General features: G+C 46.6%; 4 protein-coding genes and 2 long non-coding RNA genes across 10 annotated transcripts; 3 read left to right on the top strand and 3 right to left on the bottom strand.

Annotated features, from left to right (window-relative positions):
* The first annotated feature begins 480 nt into the window (after positions 1-480).
* LOC136194567 (beta-mannosidase-like) lies at positions 481-4,612 on the top strand. The gene is made up of 26 exons (XM_065983736.1): positions 481-498; positions 562-732; positions 785-813; positions 861-1,002; positions 1,056-1,119; positions 1,174-1,218; positions 1,271-1,379; positions 1,428-1,485; positions 1,537-1,582; positions 1,640-1,700; positions 1,750-1,805; positions 1,853-1,993; positions 2,043-2,148; positions 2,197-2,326; positions 2,378-2,486; positions 2,536-2,634; positions 2,692-2,778; positions 2,825-2,949; positions 3,003-3,123; positions 3,175-3,278; positions 3,331-3,475; positions 3,525-3,725; positions 3,781-3,922; positions 3,976-4,162; positions 4,212-4,316; positions 4,373-4,612. The coding sequence occupies exons 2-26, from the start codon at positions 575-577 to the stop codon at positions 4,404-4,406; spliced, it is 2,604 nt and encodes an 867-aa protein (XP_065839808.1). The 5' UTR covers positions 481-498; positions 562-574; the 3' UTR covers positions 4,407-4,612.
* Positions 3,343-5,663, bottom strand: LOC136194568 (uncharacterized). Its single transcript, XR_010671674.1, has 5 exons — positions 4,392-5,663; positions 4,203-4,329; positions 4,011-4,133; positions 3,798-3,955; positions 3,343-3,751 (listed from the first exon to the last, which is right to left on the bottom strand). It is a non-coding gene; the product is annotated as an uncharacterized lncRNA (long non-coding RNA).
* Positions 5,664-5,747: 84 nt separating this feature from the next.
* LOC136194346 (chondroitin sulfate proteoglycan 4-like) lies at positions 5,748-14,207 on the bottom strand. The gene is made up of 2 exons (XM_065983433.1): positions 13,967-14,207; positions 5,748-13,886 (listed from the first exon to the last, which is right to left on the bottom strand). Exons 1-2 carry the CDS (start codon positions 14,049-14,051, stop codon positions 5,965-5,967), a joined length of 8,007 nt encoding a protein of 2,668 aa, XP_065839505.1. The 5' UTR covers positions 14,052-14,207; the 3' UTR covers positions 5,748-5,964.
* Positions 14,208-15,049: 842 nt separating this feature from the next.
* Positions 15,050-18,902, bottom strand: LOC136194354 (uncharacterized). Of its 2 annotated transcripts, none has more exons than XM_065983446.1 (4): positions 18,584-18,902; positions 18,112-18,530; positions 17,692-17,964; positions 15,050-17,643 (listed from the first exon to the last, which is right to left on the bottom strand). In XM_065983446.1, the coding sequence occupies exon 4, from the start codon at positions 16,254-16,256 to the stop codon at positions 15,174-15,176; it is 1,083 nt and encodes a 360-aa protein (XP_065839518.1). In that variant the 5' UTR covers positions 16,257-17,643; positions 17,692-17,964; positions 18,112-18,530; positions 18,584-18,902; the 3' UTR covers positions 15,050-15,173. The 2 variants fall into 2 exon arrangements, with proteins under 2 accessions (XP_065839518.1, XP_065839519.1); XM_065983447.1 differs by having other exon boundaries at positions 18,584-18,898.
* LOC136194353 (uncharacterized) lies at positions 18,482-21,631 on the top strand. 4 transcript variants are annotated; one of them, XM_065983444.1, is made up of 10 exons: positions 18,482-18,584; positions 18,868-18,926; positions 19,069-19,268; positions 19,547-19,622; positions 19,670-20,044; positions 20,103-20,378; positions 20,431-20,598; positions 20,664-20,789; positions 20,839-21,287; positions 21,347-21,631. In XM_065983444.1, exons 3-10 carry the CDS (start codon positions 19,230-19,232, stop codon positions 21,380-21,382), a joined length of 1,545 nt encoding a protein of 514 aa, XP_065839516.1. In that variant the 5' UTR covers positions 18,482-18,584; positions 18,868-18,926; positions 19,069-19,229; the 3' UTR covers positions 21,383-21,631. The 4 variants fall into 4 exon arrangements, with proteins under 4 accessions (XP_065839516.1, XP_065839515.1, XP_065839517.1 ...); XM_065983443.1 differs by having other exon boundaries at positions 18,521-18,633; positions 18,740-18,926; XM_065983445.1 differs by lacking the exon at positions 18,482-18,584 and adding an exon at positions 18,616-18,633.
* A 187-nt stretch (positions 21,632-21,818) lies between these two features.
* On the top strand, positions 21,819-22,588 carry LOC136194545 (uncharacterized). Its single transcript, XR_010671666.1, has 3 exons — positions 21,819-21,928; positions 22,015-22,148; positions 22,288-22,588. It is a non-coding gene; the product is annotated as an uncharacterized lncRNA (long non-coding RNA).
* The last annotated feature ends 35 nt before the right edge of the window (positions 22,589-22,623 follow it).

A 22,623-nucleotide genomic window follows, 5' to 3' on the forward strand; every position in this document is an offset into this window, starting at 1 on the left:
GGTGAAGCTTAACTCCTAATCCACCCGTGAAGGCTCAACTGACACTTTGCGATATAACAAGACTAGTTTATAGAAACTTCCACAGATGAAAATGTAAAACATACAAAACAGCCTCTAACACATAATAGCAGGTAAAAAGATACCTAGGTTGTGCAGTGTTGATTATCTCTCCGTGAAGAGAGGCTGTGCTAAAAGAAAGTGAAGGCTAGTACGACACATGCGAAGTGGGAATAGCAGAGGGGCTCTCCTCTGATGTGACATGGTGAACATTCTTTGAGCTTGAATAAGTGGACAAGTAATATTACTTCTGTATTGTCATGAATGGCGTCGTTTTGATCCGCCAGCGTACAAATAGACTATCACACAAGTTACTGACGGCAGGCAATGCTAAATCACAGGAAGAGTATAATTAGTGTATGCCTAATGACGATCGGAGGACATCGGGGTTTTGATGTAGCACGTGAGACACACCTACTTAGCCATCAGAGTACTCGTTTGGTAAAATGGACTTCTTGCAGCCTGGTCGTGGTTTGATCTACTGCTGTGTTGCACTCGTTTTAGAGGCAGCTCAACGATGGTAAATCTGCGAGGTTTCGTTGGTCTCTTCCTCGTCAGTTCAGCATTTGGACTTGTCGAGAAAGACCTAGGAGGATCAGACTGGAGAGTTGAAAATGCAAACGGTTCTCTCAATATTGCAGCTACCGTTCCAGGCCAAATTCATCTTGATCTCCTGTAATGTAACATAACCGAGCTCTATAGTCTGTTTTACTTGTTGCTTCTCAAGAGCTGCAAATGCTATAAAGGAGCCCTACTGTAAGAGAAGGAAACGTCATGACAATTACCACATGGAGATTGTTTAGACCGTTTCAATGACGATTTCGACTCGTGGATTGCCATGGACAATTGGACGTATTCCAAAACATTTGAACTTGATGAAAACACGACGAAAGCAAACAGGGTGTGGCTTCTCTGCCACGGAATTGACACAGTAGCAAATATAAGGTTTCTCTCTGATAAAAATGGAGGCTAAGTAAAGCATTCCTGCGACTTTGCAGTGTGAACGGGCACGCTATTGGAACGACCAACAATCAGCACCGGAAATATTACTTTGACATCAAAGTAAAAATGCATCAAGATAGTACAAATGGATTAAGGCCCGTTCACCTTACGTAGAACGCTGTTCAAAGTGGGAGCAACAAAATCGTTGTTGCATTTGAGGTTTGCATGGGCAGGATTGCTTATAGTGTAGCTTCTTTAATGATTTTTGCAGTCTGCGGCTACGTATTCCCTTCGCCAAGAAAGAAACTATCCCTATCCAGTTTATGGTGGAGTAACGTATTTTAATGCCACTCGAAACTTCATACGAAAATGCCAGTCAGGTAAGACTTTGCTCAATTGCGAGCCAAGTCAAATTAATCTTGCCTCAGACTTTGGATGGAATTGGGGACCTGCCTTTCTTCCTGTTGGTATTTGGAAGAACATTAGGTCTGTTTGCGGCAAATAAAATGTCAAAAGTCAATCGCTATTTTCTGGCAGCATTGTGTCTTTCAACGAAGCGTTCATCAGCGACCTCGTGCCTCAGGTAAAATTTTTATGCATAGGAATGAAGATTAGACGACTGTTGATTCTTTTCTATAAGATCACTTCAGACGGTGACGGAGGCTTCAATGTCTTGGTCACCGCTTATCTTCAAGCAGCAGGCACACTTGACATTTTCAGCTTTTCTGCTATGATGAAAATATTTTATAGCTGCTGGTATCGGTGGAAAAGTTTTCCTCGCTGTGGCGGACAAAAACGCAACTAAGGTATAGCGATTGCAGACGCATTGTATCTTCCTATATTATGTTGCTAGGATTTCAATGACTCTGCTGACGGTGAAACTCCAGTTTCCTTCGCCATTCATTTAGCAAAAGGAGAAGTTGATCTTTGGTGGCCGAACGAGTACGGAAATAGAACGCTGTATGAGATGATAGCAACCTACCAAGGAAATTCAGTACGTTTCAAAAAAAAATCCGACCAAGGATAAACAACGCTCGTCGTAGGAGAAACACTTTGTAGTGACAACAGTGGGCTTCAGAACACTGGAGCTGGTGCAGGAGCCTCTTCCAAACGGAGAAAAAGGACTTTCCTTTTACTTTAAGATCAACGGTAGAGAGGACCAAATAGTGGTAAACTGTCTAATGTGAACGTTTGCAGAAGTGCCCGTTTTCATGAAGGGATCCAACTGGATTCCTGCCGACTCTTTTACTGGACGCGTCACTTACGAATCCTTGTTTAACCAGCTCTACTCGGCATCAGTGTCCCACCAGAACATGATTCGTGTCTGGTGAGTAAGGCACCTCTTGGAAATGGTTTTTTGCATGGTCTAATGCTATAGGGGAGGAGGAATATATCAGCCGGAGGACTTCTATGATATCTGCGATAGATTAGGAATCATGATCTGGCATGATTTTATGTTCAGTGACGCCCTTTATCCAAGAGATAAAGTAATGCCGAATAGCGACAGATGACCTAGCATTGGCGACTTCTTTACAGGCTTTCTTGGATACGGTAGCAGAAGAGATACGTCATCAGGTTCGACGTCTTGCTCATCATCCTTCACTCGCCATCTGGAGTGGAAACAATGAAGATCAGGTACAAAATTATCACGAGGTAGTGGTGGTCGTCTGGAGCCAAGACTCGAAAAAATAGGATCGGGGAATGTACAGCGGACCTACGATCTTACTTGATTACAGTGCCCTCTACGACAGGACAGTCTACGCAACACTTATTAAAGAGGTTAGATAATTTATCTCAACAAAACTTTACCTCAACGACTGCACAGGATCCAACTCGTCCCTATTGGCCATCATGTCCATCAAACGGCGTCTTGGTTAACGAGCCAGATAGAGGTCTTTTCATTCAACGATGGGGTGATGCAGGCGAAATTGCTTACGGAGATATACACCGGTGAGCCTTCGTTGTGGTTCCTTTGACTTCCTAAAACGATCAATCAAAAAAAGGTACGACTTTAAACACGTGTGCACGGATGTGACGAAATTTCCGCGGCCGAGGTTTGCGACCGAGTACGGCTACGAGAGCTATCCGTCGCTGGAGACTCTAAAACCAATCAGCACACCCGAAGCAAGAATGAATAATAATAATAGACGTTTGATTACTTCGATCATGATGTAGGATTGGGATAACAATTCGACTTTGATGCGTCATCGTCAACGCTTTACGCAAGGAACGACGCTTCTGGCTACACGAATATCTCACTTTTTTCACCTGCCAAATAAGTAAGATGAGAGTGCATTATCTCTATCAAACAAAAAGCTCGCTTTATTACAGTTCAAACTCGGAAATTCGCTTTGCCGATTTTATCTACCTGACCCAAGTCGTTCAGGCTCTGTGCGTCCAAGCTGAAAGCGAGCACTACAGACGAATAAGAACGGAAGAGAACGCCTACACAATGGGAGCCCTTTACTGGCAATTGGTAAAGCAAGAAAGCAAATATCGATCGAGGAGCACCTAATCTCTTTTAGAACGATATCTGGCAAGGTCAAAGCTGGGCGTCTATAGAGTACGGCGGTCGATGGAAACTCCTACACTATTTCGCCGTTCACTTTTTCGCGCCCGTTCTCGTCTCACCTTTTGAAATGAACGGCAGAGTCAACGTCTACCTTGCAAACGATTTGATTCGTCCGCTCAGAGGAAACGTCACGATTGACGTATGGACGTGGACGGTGAGACGAACAGCTGTCTTCGTTAGCTAAGACTCGATTTGTCAACGCATACTAGGGCTCGGTTGATCACACCTTTTCTCTGCCGGTCAGCGTCGCTGCTCAGCACGCCGTCTCAGTCTGGAACGTCACGATCGACGAAGCATTGAATCATCGCCTGCCTAATGAAGTCATACTCGCGCTGTCGTTTACTGAAAGCGGTATATAAGACGAAGAGTCTCAGCTATAGGAATCTAATATGAGCTGCATAAAGGTGACTCGAAGCCCGTTGCTACGAACGCGTTTTACCCGTCTCCGATATCTGATGTCGATCTCGTCGAACCAAACATAACGGCAAGCAATTTCGAGGTCGTCGATAAAAAAGAGATAAAATTCACGTTGGCCGCGTCGGCCATGGCTCCGTACGTCTATCTGCACACCGACATTGTCGGATTTTTCAGGTTAATAATGACGTCACTTTTTCAGAACGTTCCTCATTACCTTTTTTAGTGATAACGGATTTCTAATGGTTCCCAAGATTCCTATCCAGTTGAATTTCACTGCCTTCACTGAGACTATAGACGCTCGGCTGTTTGAGAGCAAACTGGAAATCAGGTACGTGTGCGTTCTACAAGACAAAAAAAATCCTATCAGTAGCATTCTGATTACAGGAGTATTTACGACACGTACACGGACAAATCATGAATTTTTCATAGAAATTCGCAACTCAGGAAGACAGTTAGCGAAAATCAGCTGGCACTTGAATTCACTCCACTGGCATAGAGTGCGTCACGATTCGTACTATGATACTGCCTGAACACCGTGTCTGGTAATAAAAGTACGGTTTCCGCTGATCGTTGCTCAGACAAATAATCAAAATTGCAAATTAGGCAAAAAATGCAGCCAGCTTAAAAAAATCAATGCTTACCAAAAACGGCCTACTTCAGGGCTCAATCCAAAGACTGTTAGGAACGTACTTGATCCGCGACACCGCCTGATAAGGAACCATATTCTTCGCAAACGCCGCAACCGAATAATTCTCGACACTCATCGTCACGAGATCAACGGAAAACAGAATCTCAGGAAAACTAGTACCCTTATCCGAAAAAGTGGCATTTCTCATAAGCGCAAAAAGGGTTCGATCCTCGCGCGCAATTTCGCACGTACCTATACCCTCCATCCCCCATCCGGCAGGAAAATCCAATAGCCTCTTGGGACGCGTCTTACCGTCGCCAAATAGCTTAAACAACCCGTACCGAGTCCCGAGATCGTCCAAAGGACCAATCCCGTACAAGACCCTACCAATGGAGTCGTATTTGAAACACACGGATCGACTCTCGTTCACAAGGGCAGTGTAGACGACATCTCCGTTCGTCGTATTGACTCCGTACACCTTATCGCTGGCGTAGAAGTAAAGGCTCTCTTCTGCAACGTAATCGCTGAGGCAATCTACTGGCCCTAGACCAATGATGAGTTCGTTTAAATTGTAGAAGAATTTGACGGTTCCCGCCGTTGAATTGCGAGTGGAGTTGCTGTTTATTTGCCATTCGCACCAGCCGAAGCCGTCCTCCGAGTCGCTTCCCGCGCAGACGCCGTAGAGCGTGCGATTCGTCGGATTGTAGTACATCGACACGAAGTTGGCGTTTGGACTGTTTCGCGTTTGTCGTATCTTTCCCGTGTGGACGTCGATTGCTTCTTGGTATCGTATCGACGAGATGTAGATCGATTGGGTCGTCGGAGCGAAGGCGAAGGCGCAGTCGCTGTAGAGTGCGTCGTCGGCGTGCGGCGCGGTGACGAGCGTCGCGTTCCAAAGCTTCGTGACGATTCCGTTCGCTTCGATTGAGAACAAGCTGACGTCCGCAGAGTAATCTAAAGTGATTGCGAGAAGTCGGCCTCGCTGTAGAACGGCATTCGGACTCGCAAAGCAGAGAAACGCAAGGAGGAGAAGAGAGACACGCAGTCTACACATGGTTGTACACGTGACGTGATTAAAATTAAACATCGATGACGTCTTTGCAGCGAAATTTTTGGCACAAGGAGTCAGAATTGCATGACAGCTGCAGAAAAGGCTTATGTACTGTAATTGATGACGTTCATGCCAAGCAAATTAATTAATTAATTCATTAAACAATTCACGACAACTCAATGGTACGTAGTAGTCCTTACTTCTCACCAACTAGTTCTACCTCATTCAAAGCATGAGTTAATATTTCGGCGTATACCAAACGCGTAAACTTTAGAATTTATGAAGTGCTATGCAGATCTATACCCAATACTCACTTTTCTGCAGTTTTGGAGCGACAGGTGCCTGTGTGCTCGTGTCAGTTTCTGCAGTCTCCCATTCCGAAAAACCGTCTGTCTCTCCTTCATCGTCAACGTCGTCAACGTCGTCGTCATCGTGAGCATTGTTCTGATTTTCGGCCTCGTCTTCTTCTGCAAACTCATCGCAATTCTTTCCATTTTCATCACTTTCTTCCGAACACGTAATCACCCCCGGATCTGTGTTTCGGGCTCGCTGCGGTGAAAATTCCACCGACGTCGACGCCACCACTCCGTCATGCTTGTCCTCCTCCTTGCCTTCATCCGTTTTACGCTTCTTGAACCACAGCAAAAATCCAACAAAGCACAAGGTGATGAATACCACAGCAGATATAATGGCTATAGCAATGGTTTTTGCCATCTGATCGTCGTCGGATGATACATTCAAATTGGAGTCGTTAGGATAGGAATAATTAGCAAAAGAAAACGGAGTATCTGAAGTAAAATTCAGTCTATGTGACGTAGGGTACTCAGACGAAATGACGGTCGCATTCTCAGAAAAAGGCGTGGCAAATACGATACGACTGATGTGACGAAAAACGACTTGCACGTGTAGCACGGCAGGCTGAACGCCAAGCGAACTTAATTCGAACACGAGATCGTCCACGTACGAAGATGAGGAATTCGTTGCATTTAAACTGACAAAAGGCTCGTAGAAAATCTGCCCTTTTTGCAGTTGATCTTGGGTAAACGATTCAATTCGACGAGTTTTTGCAAGCGTCAGCACGCCGTACGTTGGTTGCCGAAGGAGCGTCAATATTGGATTCCTTCCTGTTAAATCAAATAATGGTTCTGCATCAATTACGTTGGCATCGATAGCAACATGCTTGTCTCCCGCATAGACGACTAAAGGATTGACACGCGCCAAAGGAATAACGGCAACAGAAACGGTGAAATTGAATAACGTTGAAATTCCTAGACGAGGAATCTCGACTTCGAACGTAAACGCGTCAATTGACGACGAGAAATTAGTCTGAACGTAAATCAGCTTTGCGTCGAATAAATCTTCTTTAGTGACGTTGCGAACTGCGGTACCGTTAAGCAAGAGTTGCCCATAGCGTGGAGAGGCAATCAACACAAAGACTAAATCGTCCTTATTGCCATTTGTTGATACGTTGAAGTGCTCGCTTCTCACGACAACTCTAGTCTCTCCTTGAAGCAGGTGCTCTTCTGCCCTCGTCGCAGGACGTGATACAATGATCTTTTCAGCAAAGATAAGCCATTGACGTACGTTCGACTTGTACCTTCCATCAAGAACGCTAACGATAGCAGCACCAGACAGCATCTCAGAACCATCATGCCTGATCAAAATCTTCCCGCTATCAATGTCCTCCTGACTGAACTGGTTCAAGATTGCACGAGTGTCATTGACAGAAGCAAAAGATAGGTACGCAGGAACAAAGTGCAGTTTGTAGATGAGTTCCGACGGCAGAGTATCACGGTCAGTCACCATTGCATCGTCAGGTGTGAGCGTACGAGTCATTCCTTGGACAAGGTTGAGAGGCTTAAGAACTATCGTACGCGGTTCATCGTTGATGGGTGTGATTCTTACGTCAAATCGTTCCACGACAGCTTCGGATGACCACGTTTCGTTATGAACTGTCAATGAAAATTCAAACCAGTCTTTCACAGTTTCGCTGCCGTCGTGTTTGTATGCGATGCAATGAGCATTGATGTCTTCTTGGGTAAAGAGAGCTACGGTTTCATTTTTCTTCATCAGTACTCCATATTTTGGTAAAATTGTAATATTGTAAGTAACCGTTGCGTTTTGAAGCCAGTGAGAAGCTTTGATATTTACCGCATCCAGATGATCTGAGCTTATGAGGCCGACATAGCCTTCCTTTAAAACTAGAACATTGTTTGACGCCAGAGCACTGCCCGGAGTCTGTTTCAGTATCACGCGAAAGCGAAACTTGACGTCAGTAAGACGCTGTGCTAGTCGAGCAGAAACGTTGAAGTACGCGAAGTCTTCGGACTTCCAGGACTCGATGTCCGTGTACTTATAGCCAATAAGGTCTTCTTCAATATCTTTCAGGGTAAAATTAGAGACTTCTACTGAAGGATAATTTATGTTGATGAGGCGACCAAACTGTGGGTGTCTAGAAACCGTAAAAACGATAGTGCGGTTGGACGCCAAGCCGTTTATTCTCACAGAAAGATTGGTTGATTTGATAAGCGTCATCTGGTCAAATTGAGCAACTAAGCCGGTGTTGATAGATACTGACAATGTTAGTGGTCTAGCAATTATGACGAAGACACCCACCACGGAATGATTTCCATCTGATAACTCAAACTGGAAGTCGCCGTTCATTGCTCCTTCGTGATGAAAAAGGATGTCGCCATTTTCTAAATCCAGCTGAGTAAAATGATTAGTCACGCTACTGGCATTTTTTTTGAATGTCAAATACCCATTTTTAGGCAAACGAGTCACGGTAAAGACGATTCCGGACGCACCAGTATCTCCGTCAGCAGCCCTTAAATTATCAACGGTGATGGGAACAACTTCTCCTGCCCAAAGTTCTAAAGACCGATTCACGGTAATAACCGGTCCCTGATCGTTAACTGGAGCAATTGTTATAAGCACGACAACCGGCTCACTCACTCTGCCTCTCCTGGATTCCATAACCGAAAAACTGTCATTGTGAAACTCGCTACCGTCGTGTTCATATATCAGTCGGTTTGCCTTTAAATCGGAGCTTGTAAAGGCTAGTTGGCGCGAGCCTTTCCCGCCTGATTTTAACAGCCTCAAAGTGCCGTGGACCGGTTGCCTATCAACGATAAATTCCAAAGATATGCTTCGAAATTTATCGCTCTTTGCGTAGAGAAAAGCCTCAGTTACAACTACGCTACCGCCTTCTTCCACCGAAAGCGTGCCCGCCTCAAAAGGAACGATAAAAGGCACGACTTCGACTAATACGGAAACCGGAAGAGGCGACCAATTTCTGCCGTCGCTCACGCGAAATCGAATTCGGTCTGAACGCGTCGACTCGTCACGATGTGCGTAGACAATTCTTCCGGCATCGATATCAGCTTGAGAAATGTTCTTCACCTCTTCCCACGTCGAACCGTTTACCCGCAAAATCAAGCCGCGTCGAAGCGAGCGACTGATTACCGTGAAGACTACCGAGCTGCTACCTTGCTCTGAATCTGTTGCTCGCAATACTGCGTTAGTTATAGTAGCGTTGCTCTGCTCGTCGACATATAACGTTGTTTCTGAGGTCACTGCCTCAGGCGGGGTGTCATCAACGGGATGGACTGTCACTGGAACGCGGACGTCGATTGATTTCGACTGATACGAGACTCTCAGTTGAAACAGATCACTGACCACGTCTACTCCACTGTGAATGTAATGCACCAAGCCGGCTAAAATATTTTCCTGGGTGAATCGCTCAACTTCCTTGTCTCCCATTGAGAGTATTCCGTATCTTGGTTTCCCAGTCACGACGTATAAAATTTCGGAGACGTTGTGTGCCGCGTTGACAGTGACATTAAAATTTAGGAGTACTTTCCCGCCCTCGCGCACTTGAATCGGTCCTTTAGGCCCATTCTGTGTCAGCGCCAACGGAACGATTCTCACTCTAAGAAACGTATGGGCGATAGCAGGGCCAACGATAAGCGTAATCATATCGCGCTCTTCGCCCTGGGAAAACACGTTCTGGTAATAGATAGCCTCGTTTAAGATATCTCGTTGCGAGAAGACGGTGACAGGTGTTTGCCACTTCCCTTTCCTAACGAGAAAAGACTTGGAGAGAATTCGAGCTCTGTACTGAATTTCGGAGTCGTCGTCACTAATGTCTGTGTCGGCGTACAGAAGAACTTCCTTAGTAATGACCGATCGTCTGTTTTCAATTACAACTAACTCGCCGTTCCCAATTCGACGCGGCTGATTGTCGTCTTTCAGGTTCACCGATATGTTGAAGAGCAATCCAGCCGCTTTGATCTCGTCTCTCAACGTCACGTTGAATTCGAATGTATCCTCTAACGTTTCAGAGTCGTCGTGCTCGTACACAACGCTCCCCGTCTCGAGCTGTTTTAACGTAAACGTTGTCACTAAAGTATCCGTTCCCTCTAGAACCAGTCTTCCGTGTTGGGGACCATTGCTAACGAGAAATTTGAAAGGCAAATGATCTGGCTCGATGTTTAGAGCTAGTGGCGTTATCGGCCTTCGGCCTCCCTCAGGGACTACCAAACCACGTACGAACACCTTGATTTCGTTCGAATAGATCACAATGAGAAACTGCTGCCCGGAAACGTTCGTCCGATTATTAGATATAGTGAACGTGACTTCGTCAACGAAGCGATTCTTTTCTGTGTGAATGTAGGCGATTTTTCGGCGATTAATGTCTTTTTGAGTGAAAGTGTCTACAGTCGGTCGGTCGCGCCTTCGTTCGACGAGGCGACCAAAGCTGGGGCGTCGCTGCACGGTAAAAATAATTTCATCTGGGGCAGAATTCGGCACGTCGGTCGCCCGAAGTCGACTCGAAGAGATAACGCCTTCAGTTCCTTCTTCCACGTCAAGACCCTTGTTGGTAACAACGTAAGGTAAAGGCTTGGGCAAAATGCTGATTTTCACTTCGACGAGCATAAACGAATGGCCAATAGAAGCGTTCACTGAAAGCAGATCGTTAAACGACGTCATCGTGTCCGGATCATCTAAAACGTAGCGAACGCTTTCGGTTTCCAAATCAGCAGGACAAAAGGACGTCACTTCGATTCCCATATTGGTTACGTGTCCGTAGCTGGGACGCTTTACCAGATGATAGACAACGTCCGCGTCTTGAGAAGGGTCGTTAGTTACGACCAATAGGTCAGAAGAACGAATAACAACGTCGGGGAGATTCTCTGCGTCTGCGTGGAGCGTTGAAGACGGTTCACTTACCAAGCGTAGGACCAACGGCGTGGCGACGACTTCAAAACGCTTTTCCGTCGTCTGATGAACGCCGTCACTGACGACAAAAGAGAAGCCTCCTTTGAGACTTTTGCTGCGGACGTGAGTAAAGAATACTCTTCCATCGTCGATGTCTTTCTGAGTGAACTGCAGCGTCTCGTCTTTGATGCTGTCTGCAAAGGAGAAAAACCCGTTGGCGATGCTTCTACTTTTTATGACGGTGAATACGAGTGAGTTCGACGATGTGTCGTTGTCTTGGGCTTTAACGTATTCTTCAGATACGACCTGTGTCGTTCCTTCGTATAGTCGGAGCTCTCTGGGTATTCGAATCTCCGGTTTTTCGTCATTAACCGGAAGTATCACAAAGGAAAATGTCATTTGCTTTGTTTGCCTATCTGATTCGTCGTACCCCGCCGGAAGAGGCCCACTGGCGAAAACGAAAAATTCAAAAGAATCGTTCAACGTCTCGCTGTCGTCATGACGATAAACGACGCGACCAGACTTCAGGGCATCAACAGAGAACGGAACGTCAGCGCTTTCTAGCTTTCCATGTCGTACCGTGTTCGTTACGTTGACGAAAAAATTCAGTGAGGACTTCGCCGCGGGATCAGTGGTAATATTCATACTTTCAAAATTCAGGGAAACTTGATCGCCTTCTCGTACTGTCAACACTCTCGTTTTGACTCTTATTAACTCGACGTCCACGTCAATGGCTACTGTCTTGATATCCGAGGAAGAGAGTCCAGCCCAGAATCGAACTTTGAAGGAATCCCGTTGAGAAAACGACTCGGGATCGTGTACGTATATCACAGCATTGCGTGCAATTAGTCCGTACGTCAAATTAGAGTCTACCGTAATTCGACTTCCGTTGATGACGTCAATCGAACCGAATCGTGGCAATTCTACAAACTGGCACACCACCTCAACAGGTGGCCCCTGGGCGTACAACCAGTCGGCTTGAAATTGAATAGAAGATGAAGAAAAGGCAGCAGACGAGCCTTGAGCTAATGAGATGGCTCCTATTGTGACTTTCAAAGGATAGCGAATGGCATGTACAGCAAATCGAGATACGACGCTCTTGAATCCGTCAGTGACTCTCAGAATGACGGAAAACTGCATTTCCATCGTTTTCACTACATGCCTAAAACAAATTTTTCCATCATTAATATCTTTTTGAGTGAATGATTTGAGTTGCTCTCCGCTCGACGTCAGAAGTTCGAACTGACCTTCGAATCTACCAGGATTCAAGATTTCGATTAACAGGTCAGAGTCATCATTATCATCGTCAGTGAAAAGCAGGGAATCCGTGCTGACAATCTTGCACGTTCCCGCTGCTAGGCTGAACCTTTCACCCGGTCTAGGATGAACCAACTGAGGCCCATCATTAAGAGGAGAAACTCTGAAGTCTATCGTCTGAAGACTGTTCCAACCAGAAACATTTGTAACACGTATAGAAACCGTCATAGAATCGTTATAGTTCTCCGATCCGTCATGCCAATAAGTCATATAGCCGGACATCACATCAGCAAGAGTGAAATTGGAAACTAAGCCCACACGCCTTCGAAGAGTGTGGCTAAGATAGCCAAACGAAGGCTGTTTCGTAACGGTTATCGTCACTTCACTCAGACTATAATCTGCAAGGCCTTTCATCGTGATGTGACCAAGCAAAGACGCTTGACCCCCTTCTGGAACACTGTCAACAGGTAAAACAGTAACGCTGATGGAGACACTGGGTATAGGCGTGCTCGCGTCCCCGCTTCCGCATCCGAGACTCTCCTCCTCGCAAACGCACCGATACGACGTCACATCCATCCAATCGACGCAAGTCTCTCCGGATGCACACAAATCGTCCCGACAACGAAATTCGAATAGGCAACCGGGCGATACACTTCGAGTCGTCTTAGCCGCATCGAAATTAACGTCCATTCCATTGATTCTCAGTCGTCTCATGCATCCAGCAAAAGATCTCGACTTTCCCTCGTTCACGTTCATACTTTGCATGCCTTTCTTACGAGCCTCCTTCGCTTCGGCTCCTCGTAGTCCACCCAGGAATAGAGACCCGGCTATGTCTAAATGCCTGCTACGTCCCTTCAGCTTCCGCCTCGCTACCTTACTATCAATACTTAGAGTGACGTGCCGTCCTTCCAGCGTCACGTTAACGAAATGCCATTTACGATTATTCAACTCCGATCCGGCGACGATGTCCACGTGAGCGCTCCCGCCGTGATTCACGGACAATCTCAGCTGTCCGCTTACTAATTCGAGTCCCACGAAATCGGTCCTATTTAATCGGCCGCCGTTGAAAAACAAAAGGCCGTCCGCTTGACTAGTTTGGAATTCGAACTCTATCGATCCAGAAAATCGAGCCTCCCATTTGTGAAGTTTCACGTAGGCGAAAGGAGGTATGAAGCTACGTGTAGCAGCGGGTAGATGAAAATCGTCGGAAAACGTTCTCTCGTCGCATTTTCCCCAATCCAGACCCTTGGCGACGGTCCCTCGTCCTTCGCCGTCCAACAGTCGCTCTTCGTTGAACGTCACATTCGCCATGCAGCCTCTGAAGTATCGGCCTCTCGTTTCCACACTCAGTCCTGGCTTCCGAAAATCCTCCACTCCGCCGACGTAAATAGCTCGCAATTCGAGCTCGCCTGCGATATCAGGCGAATCCCTGATGACGTCAATCAACGCGTCATCAACAAAAAGTTTCAATTTTGCATTGATTCTTTGAATTCTGACGGAGTGCCATTTGCCGTCGCTGTAACTCCTCCCCTCCGGCGTGCGCAGCTCGCGAGTTCGATTACTCAGTCGAAGTCGAAGTACGACTCGAGAATCGCTCATCTCTATAAGCAGATATTTGCTTACGCCCTCCGCTAGGAGGAGAAGTCCGTTCGTGTTCTTGGTCGCGAACGTTAAGCGGGAATCGGTTCTCTTCGCCACGCTCAATAGGGGATACTCCAAGTAGCCGTAGCCGCGGAGGGAAACTGCGAGAGAAGGAATGAGGGGGAGGAACATCCGGCTGTCACCGCAGACTTATAAACAATTCGATCTCTTTCTGTCTTACTGATCTCGTTCGTGGTTCTTCGGTCGCTGTCGAAAGCCGAGAGCGGGTGTATCGCAAGTAGAACGACGATGATGACGATAGTCATCCTTGCTACACGAAAACCGTGATGACGGCCGATGGAGAGTCACTCGGTCACTCTGAGAGACGTTTCTTGTACGGTAAATGAGAGCCGAGAAGAGCGACACCGCTTGCCCGTGACAGGGACAGAAACTAGCAAGAGAAAAATTGTTTGTTGCCCGGGACTTCCTTTCGAAGAGCATTCCCGTACATTACTTTCTCGTTTTACGACTCGTTTCTCGTTTACGATGCGCAAAGACGACACGTAGCGACAACGAAAGTCTCTAAGTATTTCTTTTCTTTGTAACCAAGTCTACCACGCATTTTTCAGCCTCCTGGCCCGCCCAAGCTACAGGTGTTCGTTGAAACTTGTGACAGTTCAGTTCAGACGAAAGAGAGCAAGCTAAAGCCCTTCTCTCGAAGTCCTTCTCTCGAAGTCCGATCAAGCTAGCTCTTTTCGCTCATATTTGAGCCGGAGAGGCCCCCGTTGAGGTAGCAGGGTCTTACCCTGGTAATTCTCCGACGAGCGCGTTCTCACTACTCCGTTGCAGAGATTATCTCTTGGTTCCGCGATAAAAGGTTCTCCCTCGATCCCCCGAATCGAAACGCGGGACCCTTTACTAGTTTAGTTTAGATTAGCTTAGGCCTACTTCCAAGAAAACTGCAGGTTCAAAGTTACCTCACAGTAGAAGCTAGGACTAGGATAACGACCGTCGCAGTGTCCCGTTTGAATTTTATCTTTATTTTAGTTGGTGGCTACAAGAGCTGACCAATCGATGTTCTTCAATTTGAGCCACTCCACTCCATGATGCTCAACTTTTGGGAAGCCTTTCTTCAAGACATACTTGATCTCCTCAGCTTTCTTGAGGATTTTGACTTTCCTTAGCCAAAACCGCGTGACAGAACCCAAGCGTGGTTAGGAGGGCAACAAATTGCCATGTAACTAGAGAGAGAGTATCGAGCAGTATCGTGGGAAGGCGGCGTCAGGACCGGCGAACTAGACGGTGGTTTCTGTTAGAAGAACATAGTACATTTACGCACGCGTTACGTCACATCAACACATCAGTCGCAATCAACATACAAAAAACTTGAAAGAGCACGGCAAGAACAGAAACGTGCGATAACGACGAAGTTTCTTCCTAACAGCGGACTAGCCAGACGATTCGATCTTGCTGACCAATTCCAAAAAGTTCTTAAACAACTTAGTAGCTGGATCAGCATCATTTGACTTGGCATACTGACGGTCAGTGGGATCGAGAAGGGGCAACTTCAGGTCTTCTTCAACGGCCTCGACCTTCGAACGAAGGCCTTCGAAATTGTCCACGTCAGCTATAGGTTTGAGAATTTTCAACCCAAGCTGAAAATACGATTGCGCACATTGGCACACCACGCGCCTTTCCATGCGCCTTTCGTCGGTTTGGGTATTTTGTAGCCACTCCACGCACAATTGCCCTACATTCAGACAAGCCTTCCCAACCTTTTGGTGCAAACCGCTAGCGATTGCTAAATGGCATTCCAGGCAGGATCGAATGACTTGGAACCCGTTCCTCAAAGCGACCTCGATTTCTTTTCGATTCGGATTTTCGGCCTTCTTAAGAATTTCGATTTCTTCTCGTCGAAGCCGAGCGACGGAACGATTTCCCCAAGCGCAGTACCGATGAGAGGATGGCAAGCCGCGAACTGCATCCAAGCACTTGTCTAGCTCCTCGCGAAATTCTTTGAGACACGAAAGCGAATTCTCGGCCTTTTTCTTCGACGCGAGAGCCTTTGAAACATGGCTGTAGGCTTGATATAACATAAGGCGAGGTGAATCTGGCGACTTCTCTTTGAAAGGTTTAATAGCGCTCTGACTACCTTCGTGCGACTTCGTCATAAGTCTAATAGCTTCCTTATAACTTTCGTGGGCCTTGGTGTAATTCTTTTGTCCCAATTGCGCGCGAGCGATATTTGCCAGCAGAGCAGCGTGATTGGCATCACTGACGGGAAAAGCGTGACGTAGCTGCTTTTGTACTTCAGTAAGTAGCACCAAAGCGCGCTCGAATTCTCGACCGTCCATCAGAATTTCGGCCTCAACCTGCTTCATTTGACTAAGGCACTTCTCGACGTCAGATCTTTTCTCTCCTTTTGTTTGCCTTTCTTTCAAGATGTCGTTTAGAATAGCCTTTCCTTCTTCGACGTCTTTCAAAGCATCCGGCAAGCATCCAAGACGACGATCTACAGTGGCAAGATGCATGCATATACGCCTCAGCTTGTTGTAGTTTTGTCGTTCTGTCCGACTCCTGCAGACATCGTGACAGGAGATCCCGCGCTTCCAAACTTCCTCCCAGAAGGGATTTCATATAACCGCAGCGAAGAACGAGCTCGGCGTCGAAGAGATTGTGCTCTCGCATGTATTCCACACACCGAATGGCATGCGGATACAGAGCACTGCAGAAAGACCAGTCACTCTGTGACTTTTCCAATGCAGATGTCAGTATTTTGCAGAGCGACTCCAAGGTAGCAATTTTTCCTTCGCTCTTCTGTCGCTGTCGAAATTCTGCGGCAATTTCCGTGTGAACGCTCAACGACTGCCTGTCATCTGTGTACGTGAGAAGTCCGTAAGCCTCGAGCCGATTGGCCAAAATAATCACGTTCACTTTCGATTCTCGATCTCGTTTTTCTTTTTCTTCGATGTTATCAACGTGTGCTCGGTCCTTGCTGAAGCCTATATCGCTGAATTCAAACAGACGTAAGGGAACCGATGTCACATCGCAATATCCTAGATGATTCATAAGATTCGTCAGCAAAGGCAATCCCGACACGAGAGTATTTAGAATGTCGCTGCGGGAAGCCGATAGTAATCGCGTCTCGTCATACTTTCCAAAGCATTTGTGGAGATAAGAAGTGAAGCCCAGTTTCTCGCTACGCAAAAATGAAATGATGACCGTCATATACAGAGGATGTCCATTTACAGTTTCCGCAATCGTGCGCGCAGCTTTATTCTCCGTCTCGCTTTGGAAAACTTCGCAGTTGTCGCAAAGAGCACGTGTAACGTCGTCTCTGCCTAATGGGTCAAGCTTCTCTATCCCGCTGTTGGGTATTAATGAAGACAGATATTCCGGCACGGCATCCGCTTTTGTTGCTGTAGTAAGAAGATGCATTGTGTCTTCTTTTATCTTTGGAGGGAAGTCGGGCATTTCGTCAAACGTCTTCTGGTCAGTGAGCCCGTCAATTACGACGAGAAGCGGCCCTTTCGTGGCCTTTTCCCTTATCCAATTTCGCGCTTGCTCTAGCTGTTCAAGAAGAAGAACGTTTTGAGCTTTGGCGTTGTCTGGCGAGGACGAACAGTTACTAGCAACGCACAGCTGCAAGGATTCGGGACTAGACGCATCAAGCCACAGCAGAGTGCCGTAGTTGATTTTGATTCGATCAACGACGCAGTGAGCCAAGGACGTTTTATCTGAAGCCGTGAATGACAACAGATTTGCGTTCTTGTAAGAGTTCCTGCACTCGTTTTATTTGTTCTTCTCTACCAACGACGTGTCCTGTTTCAAACTTAGGCCGACCAAACTCTTCGCAGTCTGACAAGGCTGTTCTGAGATGATCTAGAGTAACGGAACCGGAAGGTAGGTCGAAAGAACCTAAAGGAAACAATAGTATTATTGAAGAAAGCCAAATCATGGGCTTACTGTGGCCAAGAGCTTCGCGAAACGCGTTAGAAACACCCCTTTCCTGCAGCTGGTCAAAATAAGCGATCAGATCTTCTTCTTTAAGCGTGAAAATATCATCGTAATAGGCATCGCCGTTGCCGTGGCAAACTTGATTCTTCTTCGACTTTGTTAGCTTATCTCGAAGGTGCCGCCACACTGCAGATGGCAGATCGTCTACGGTTTTGATTCCCTTGAGACGGAAAAATACGGTGGCAATTTCCTTCAAGTTGTCCGTTTGTGGAGTACTAAACACTGCACAAAAATGATCTTAGCTCAAGTCGTCCTAGCAACTACATCACGTTTCTAACAGATGGCTAATGCGCACCATGCAGTTTAGATATAAATGTATACCGCTAACTGAACCGATATTGAAAGTGGGTGTGGTTAAAGTCCTCCTACCTTCTTTGCCATCGGCCGGTACTTGCAGACTTTGAACTTCAATTTTGAGCACAGAAAGAGTTCTTAGGACGTCGACAGCGCTCAGTCCTCCCGATTTAAACTTTGAAGCGTTGTCGAGGAGGCCATAAAACGCTCTCCAGAGGAGCTCTGGGAACGCCCGCTCTGGGAAGTCGGCCCTCTGATGCTTTTGGTTTTCCTGCTCGCGTTCGATCATGAATCTAATCGCTCCCACTGTGAAACCGAGTCGCTCGGCAGCGCGACTCCAGGAATCGCTTCCACTTCCAGACTCGGGGCGGTCCTCTGCTTCCGACATTGAAACTGATCTAATATGTGGGTTGCACGGGAACGCCTGAGTAAACAACCGGGATTTCAAACGGTGGGAAGGGAGCTAGCACAAAAGGCCCCTTCTCTCTACTGTCCTACGTAAAAGAAGAGCTTGAACGTTACATATGAAGATGAAGAGTTCTATTACGGTATTTCGTCGTGTCCGCCGCGTCCATGCAGTCTTCCTGCCGCGTAGAAGTATGTATTATAACGGCATTACTTTTGGCCTTCGTTGTTGCTGTGTCTCTCCCAAGCCGTCAAAGGCTTTTTGCAGTCGATTTAGGGCTGATCAAACCCTTTGTAGTAGAAAACGAAGGAAAACCCGTCCTAGGAATAAACAAACCGGAAAAAGGGACCCTCTGTAATCGCTGCGGCTGTGTATGTAGCCAGCTGCTGCGCTGCAGCTAATGTCTCCGCTGCTTGTTTTCATAGGCGAGGGCTTTCTTTGCGCGGCTGGATGGGACACAAAGAATCTGAGGAACTCTAATAAGGTAAGCGACGCGTTTGCTCTACGTTCGTCGATTTTTTACCGCCAACGCTAAGCAGAAGAAACCGAACAGAGGTCTGCACGCTTGAATTTTTGTTTAGCAAAGAAGATTACATTTATAATCGTTATTGCCTATTTCGTATTAGGTGGCGGAATGTTCTGGAAGGTTCGTGTCGACGTCGTTTGCAGTGAAACGTCCAATCGCCGCCTTCGTTCTGATCTAATTAATGAACACGTGATCTAATAGACTACCAGTTGACATCATCAGAGTGAATGCGGGTCGAAAAAACGACCCTCTGCGAACACAATGGTAGGACATAACGTCAGCAGCGCAGGCTCAAGAACGGTAAATGATCTATGCTAAGCTAGTCGTACATTCGCGCGTCACCGATGCGCGTCGCCGATGCACAATTAATTACGTGACTAATCGCGCGCTGTTGTGTGCGAATGTCTTTGCTAAAAAAATGTACACTTCATCAAGCAGAAATGCGCTGACGCGTCATTCCGTCAGTGCCCGGTCACGCCCACAAAAATCCCCAGTCCCAACGTTATTAATTAATTCGATGACTAATAATCAGTCCAATTCGCGTCAAATTTTTTACTAACCGTCTTTCATTTCTATAGACTCGACTAACTGGGAAATATAGTCGATTTCAATTTGTACCGGTATATCTCGCTTTTTTAGCAACTTCTACACGTGGTAAGCTTTCGCTTCGAATTAATTGAAAGAGCTAAATTGACGTGCAGGCTATCCTACGTCAAATATACATTCTCTTCCGGTTAACGTCATCAGTCAAGACACCTACTATGAGCCTCAAGATAACACCAATTATTATGCAAAATTATCTTGCAACTATACGGGAGTCGGTAGCGGGCCGTGTGCCGTCGCAAACGTTACGTGGATCGTTCTAAAGGATCACGAGGAGTTGACGATCGACGGGAGGAGAGCGGCGAACAACTCCGGTCCACCAGCTACATTCGTCGTTCCGGAGCCTGGTTGCGTTCAACACCTTAAAGTCGCAATCACACCCGGCCAAGGATCCTCATATCTCTACGCGTGTCGAATCACCGACATCGCTGGGGTCGACTATGACAGTCAAACCGTGTCTCTCAAAAATTATAGTAAGGCTCTGAATTCTTTGATAGCAATATTACGGTACGAAGGCTCGCGTTAATTTAGTCCAACTTAAAGGAAAGAGAGTTTCTAAAGCGGTGCCCGTCGGATCGGACTTTGAGATAGTATGTCCGTCCGAGAACGACAAGCCACCGGGATGCGCTGACGCTCACTGGCTGCCTCCCGGAAAGGAGAATGTGCAGATCAGCGCGAGTGGCACGCTTGTTATTCGAGCGTTGACCCCTTCAAACGCAGGAAGGTACGAGTGCTGGTTAAAAGGCAATGCGAGTCTCAACGTTAGAGCGGCAGATGCGAAGTCCGTCGTCGAGATATTACCAATAGGTAAAGTGGCATTGTTTTTTTCACGTTGATTTGTTATTGATGTATCGTGCAGATCGACCCAAGCCACTCGATAGTTGCACGACGACGCGTAATAGTAGTTTGTGCGACAATACCATTGTGACCTGCAGCATACCCTTGGAAGCGATTTCTCCTGTTCGCACCGTCCGGCTCGTCTGCGACGATGGGTACGAGAAAGATATGGCCATCGAACGGGAACAGGGTGGGTAAAAGTATAATATTAATATTGAAAAATCAATAACTTTCTTTTCAATTTTATTTTTGCAGTCATCGTAGCTGTTGCCGTAGAAACCGTTGCTGGCGAAAGACGTTGTTGGATCTACAGTGAAAACTCCGTCGGTGCTAGCAACTACAGCAAGGTCACCATTCCCGCTCATCGTTGCAATGTTTCAGGTTCGCAACTTTCACTGTGAACATTTCAGACTCACCTCTTATGCTGTAGGTACGGAAAAACTGTCCCTAGTTACGGAAATTCCCACTAAAGAAAACAACAGCAAGGGCAACGTCAATACCGTTTTAATTTCCACCGTTCCCGCAGTCGTCGGGGGCCTCGTCGGGGCGGGGCTCATCGTTCTCGTTGGGATAGCACTACGTCGTCGTTTTCATAACGAGGATGGTGACCGCGACGCGTCGTCGAAGCAATCCACCACTGAAGATGGCGATCATAGCGCGTCGACAGATCAAACCGTCGTTGAGGAAAAAGGTGCTGAAACGTCGGCAGAAGGGCCCACTGGCAATGATGAGGATTGGAGAGGCGGCGCAGCGATGGAGCAACCTCAAGATCAAGGAGGAGGTGCCTCGACAAACGAGAATTTGATATTCGAACTGATGGAAATGCACGAAGATGACAACCAGGCGAACAGAGCGGGCAACGCCACAGAACCAGGATCGGTATTAATTATTACTAGCACAATTAATGCGCAGTTATTGTATTCTGCCCTTACTCGCAGGCCAATGATGGGAGTGCTCAAAGAAATGAGAGCTGAGCTCAGTGTGAAGCTTCGTGCCACACTAACAGTTACTCCCTACTAGGCTAGTTTAGTATTTAGCCCTCACCTAGTGTTAGCATTCTAGCCTTCACTAGCCTTCACCTTATTATAGCACAGCCTATAGGTGATTGTCTCTTCTCGGAGAGATAGTCAGCACTGCACAACCTACTTATCTTATCCACGTATTTTTACCTGCTATTTTTGTGTTAGAGGCTTTTTGTATGTATTAAATTTTCGTCTGTGGCAGTTTCTCTAAAGTCCAGTATCGTAGAGGAAGTCAGTTGAGCCAGGGATACTAGACTGGTATGGTATCCCTTGACGTTACACTTAGGAATTATACTTTACCGCATTCGCACAGATCTCTTCTCCTCAGGCAAATGTGCCGTACAGGTCGGCCGGTCGTACATTCAATGCCCCGGATTAAACTTGTTGATATTCTGAAGCAAACAACGAATTTTCGTGAAAGACGACATCTTTTACTTCTCGCACCGGCGCAGCGAAGTGCATACAGGTCTCGCCTTTGACCTGAGCAGCTGTTGCCTCGTAAGGGTCCCCGATGCACCCGTGTTCCCGCGCTAGAGGGCATTGCAGAGTAACCAAAAGTGAGCTACGGTGTCTTTCTTATGTAGAAATTAGCGGCAATCGACTTTCCGGAGCAACTGGTTCGTTAGATTTCTCTAGCTAATCAGGAGCCAAACGCCTCTACAGATTGCCATAATTCCATTCGGATTTGCAAAGCGAGCGCAGTTCAAAACTATACAAGGTAATAGTCTAAATTAGTAGAACACGCAGGGACACTCATAGTAGGCATGCGGTCACACATTTGAAGTAGCTATTAGAAGAGCACATGCTGGAGCAAAATGAACCGACTTCTAAAATATTTCCTTCAATTGATTTGGCAGACCGGTTACGGGGCTCTTGTTACTGCCGTGTCTCTCCTGGTCGCACTGTCTGCATACGTAAACGGCCACAAACTCGTTTACGGGATCGAGGCACTCCCGTTTCAGTGCATACTTTGGTTCGCGATGGTCTAGACTCTTGTGGCAGATGTAGCACTGAAAACAACAAACATACCGCCGTAATATTCTATGCATATACTATATGTGTATATGCATATGTATACATGCTTACCCATTCTTGCCAAGGCGTTCGAAATGGATCATTGAAAGAAATTGTTTTTATAAATTCGTCATAGGTTCTATACTGCACGCGAATACATAATGGTTTGTCGTTCCCTA

Source organism: Oscarella lobularis, chromosome 13 (assembly GCF_947507565.1).
Source record: "Oscarella lobularis chromosome 13, ooOscLobu1.1, whole genome shotgun sequence".
In the NCBI taxonomy this organism is placed as follows: Eukaryota; Metazoa; Porifera; class Homoscleromorpha; order Homosclerophorida; family Oscarellidae; genus Oscarella; species Oscarella lobularis.

What these genes read in the sequence shown, in the direction of transcription:
- LOC136194353 (XM_065983444.1), top strand. Translation starts at nt 19,230, where the DNA reads ATGGTAGGACATAACGTCAGCAGCGCAGGCTCAAGAACG. An exon ending in GGCCATCGAACGGGAACAGG is followed by an intron (nt 20,599 to 20,663) that starts GTGGGTAAAAGT and finishes TTATTTTTGCAG; the next exon opens with TCATCGTAGCTGTTGCCGTA. An exon ending in ACGCCACAGAACCAGGATCG is followed by an intron (nt 21,288 to 21,346) that starts GTATTAATTATT and finishes CCTTACTCGCAG; the next exon opens with GCCAATGATGGGAGTGCTCA.
- LOC136194567 (XM_065983736.1), top strand. Translation starts at nt 575, where the DNA reads ATGGTAAATCTGCGAGGTTTCGTTGGTCTCTTCCTCGTCAGTTCAGCA. An exon ending in CCCTTTATCCAAGAGATAAA is followed by an intron (nt 2,487 to 2,535) that starts GTAATGCCGAAT and finishes ACTTCTTTACAG; the next exon opens with GCTTTCTTGGATACGGTAGC. An exon ending in TTTTTTCACCTGCCAAATAA is followed by an intron (nt 3,279 to 3,330) that starts GTAAGATGAGAG and finishes GCTTTATTACAG; the next exon opens with TTCAAACTCGGAAATTCGCT.
- LOC136194354 (XM_065983446.1), bottom strand. Translation starts at nt 16,256, where the DNA reads ATGCATCTTGCCACTGTAGATCGTCGTCTTGGATGCTTGCCGGATGCT.
- LOC136194346 (XM_065983433.1), bottom strand. Translation starts at nt 14,051, where the DNA reads ATGACTATCGTCATCATCGTCGTTCTACTTGCGATACACCCGCTCTCG. An exon ending in AAGAACCACGAACGAGATCA is followed by an intron (nt 13,887 to 13,966) that starts GTAAGACAGAAA and finishes CTTCTCTCGCAG; the next exon opens with TTTCCCTCCGCGGCTACGGC.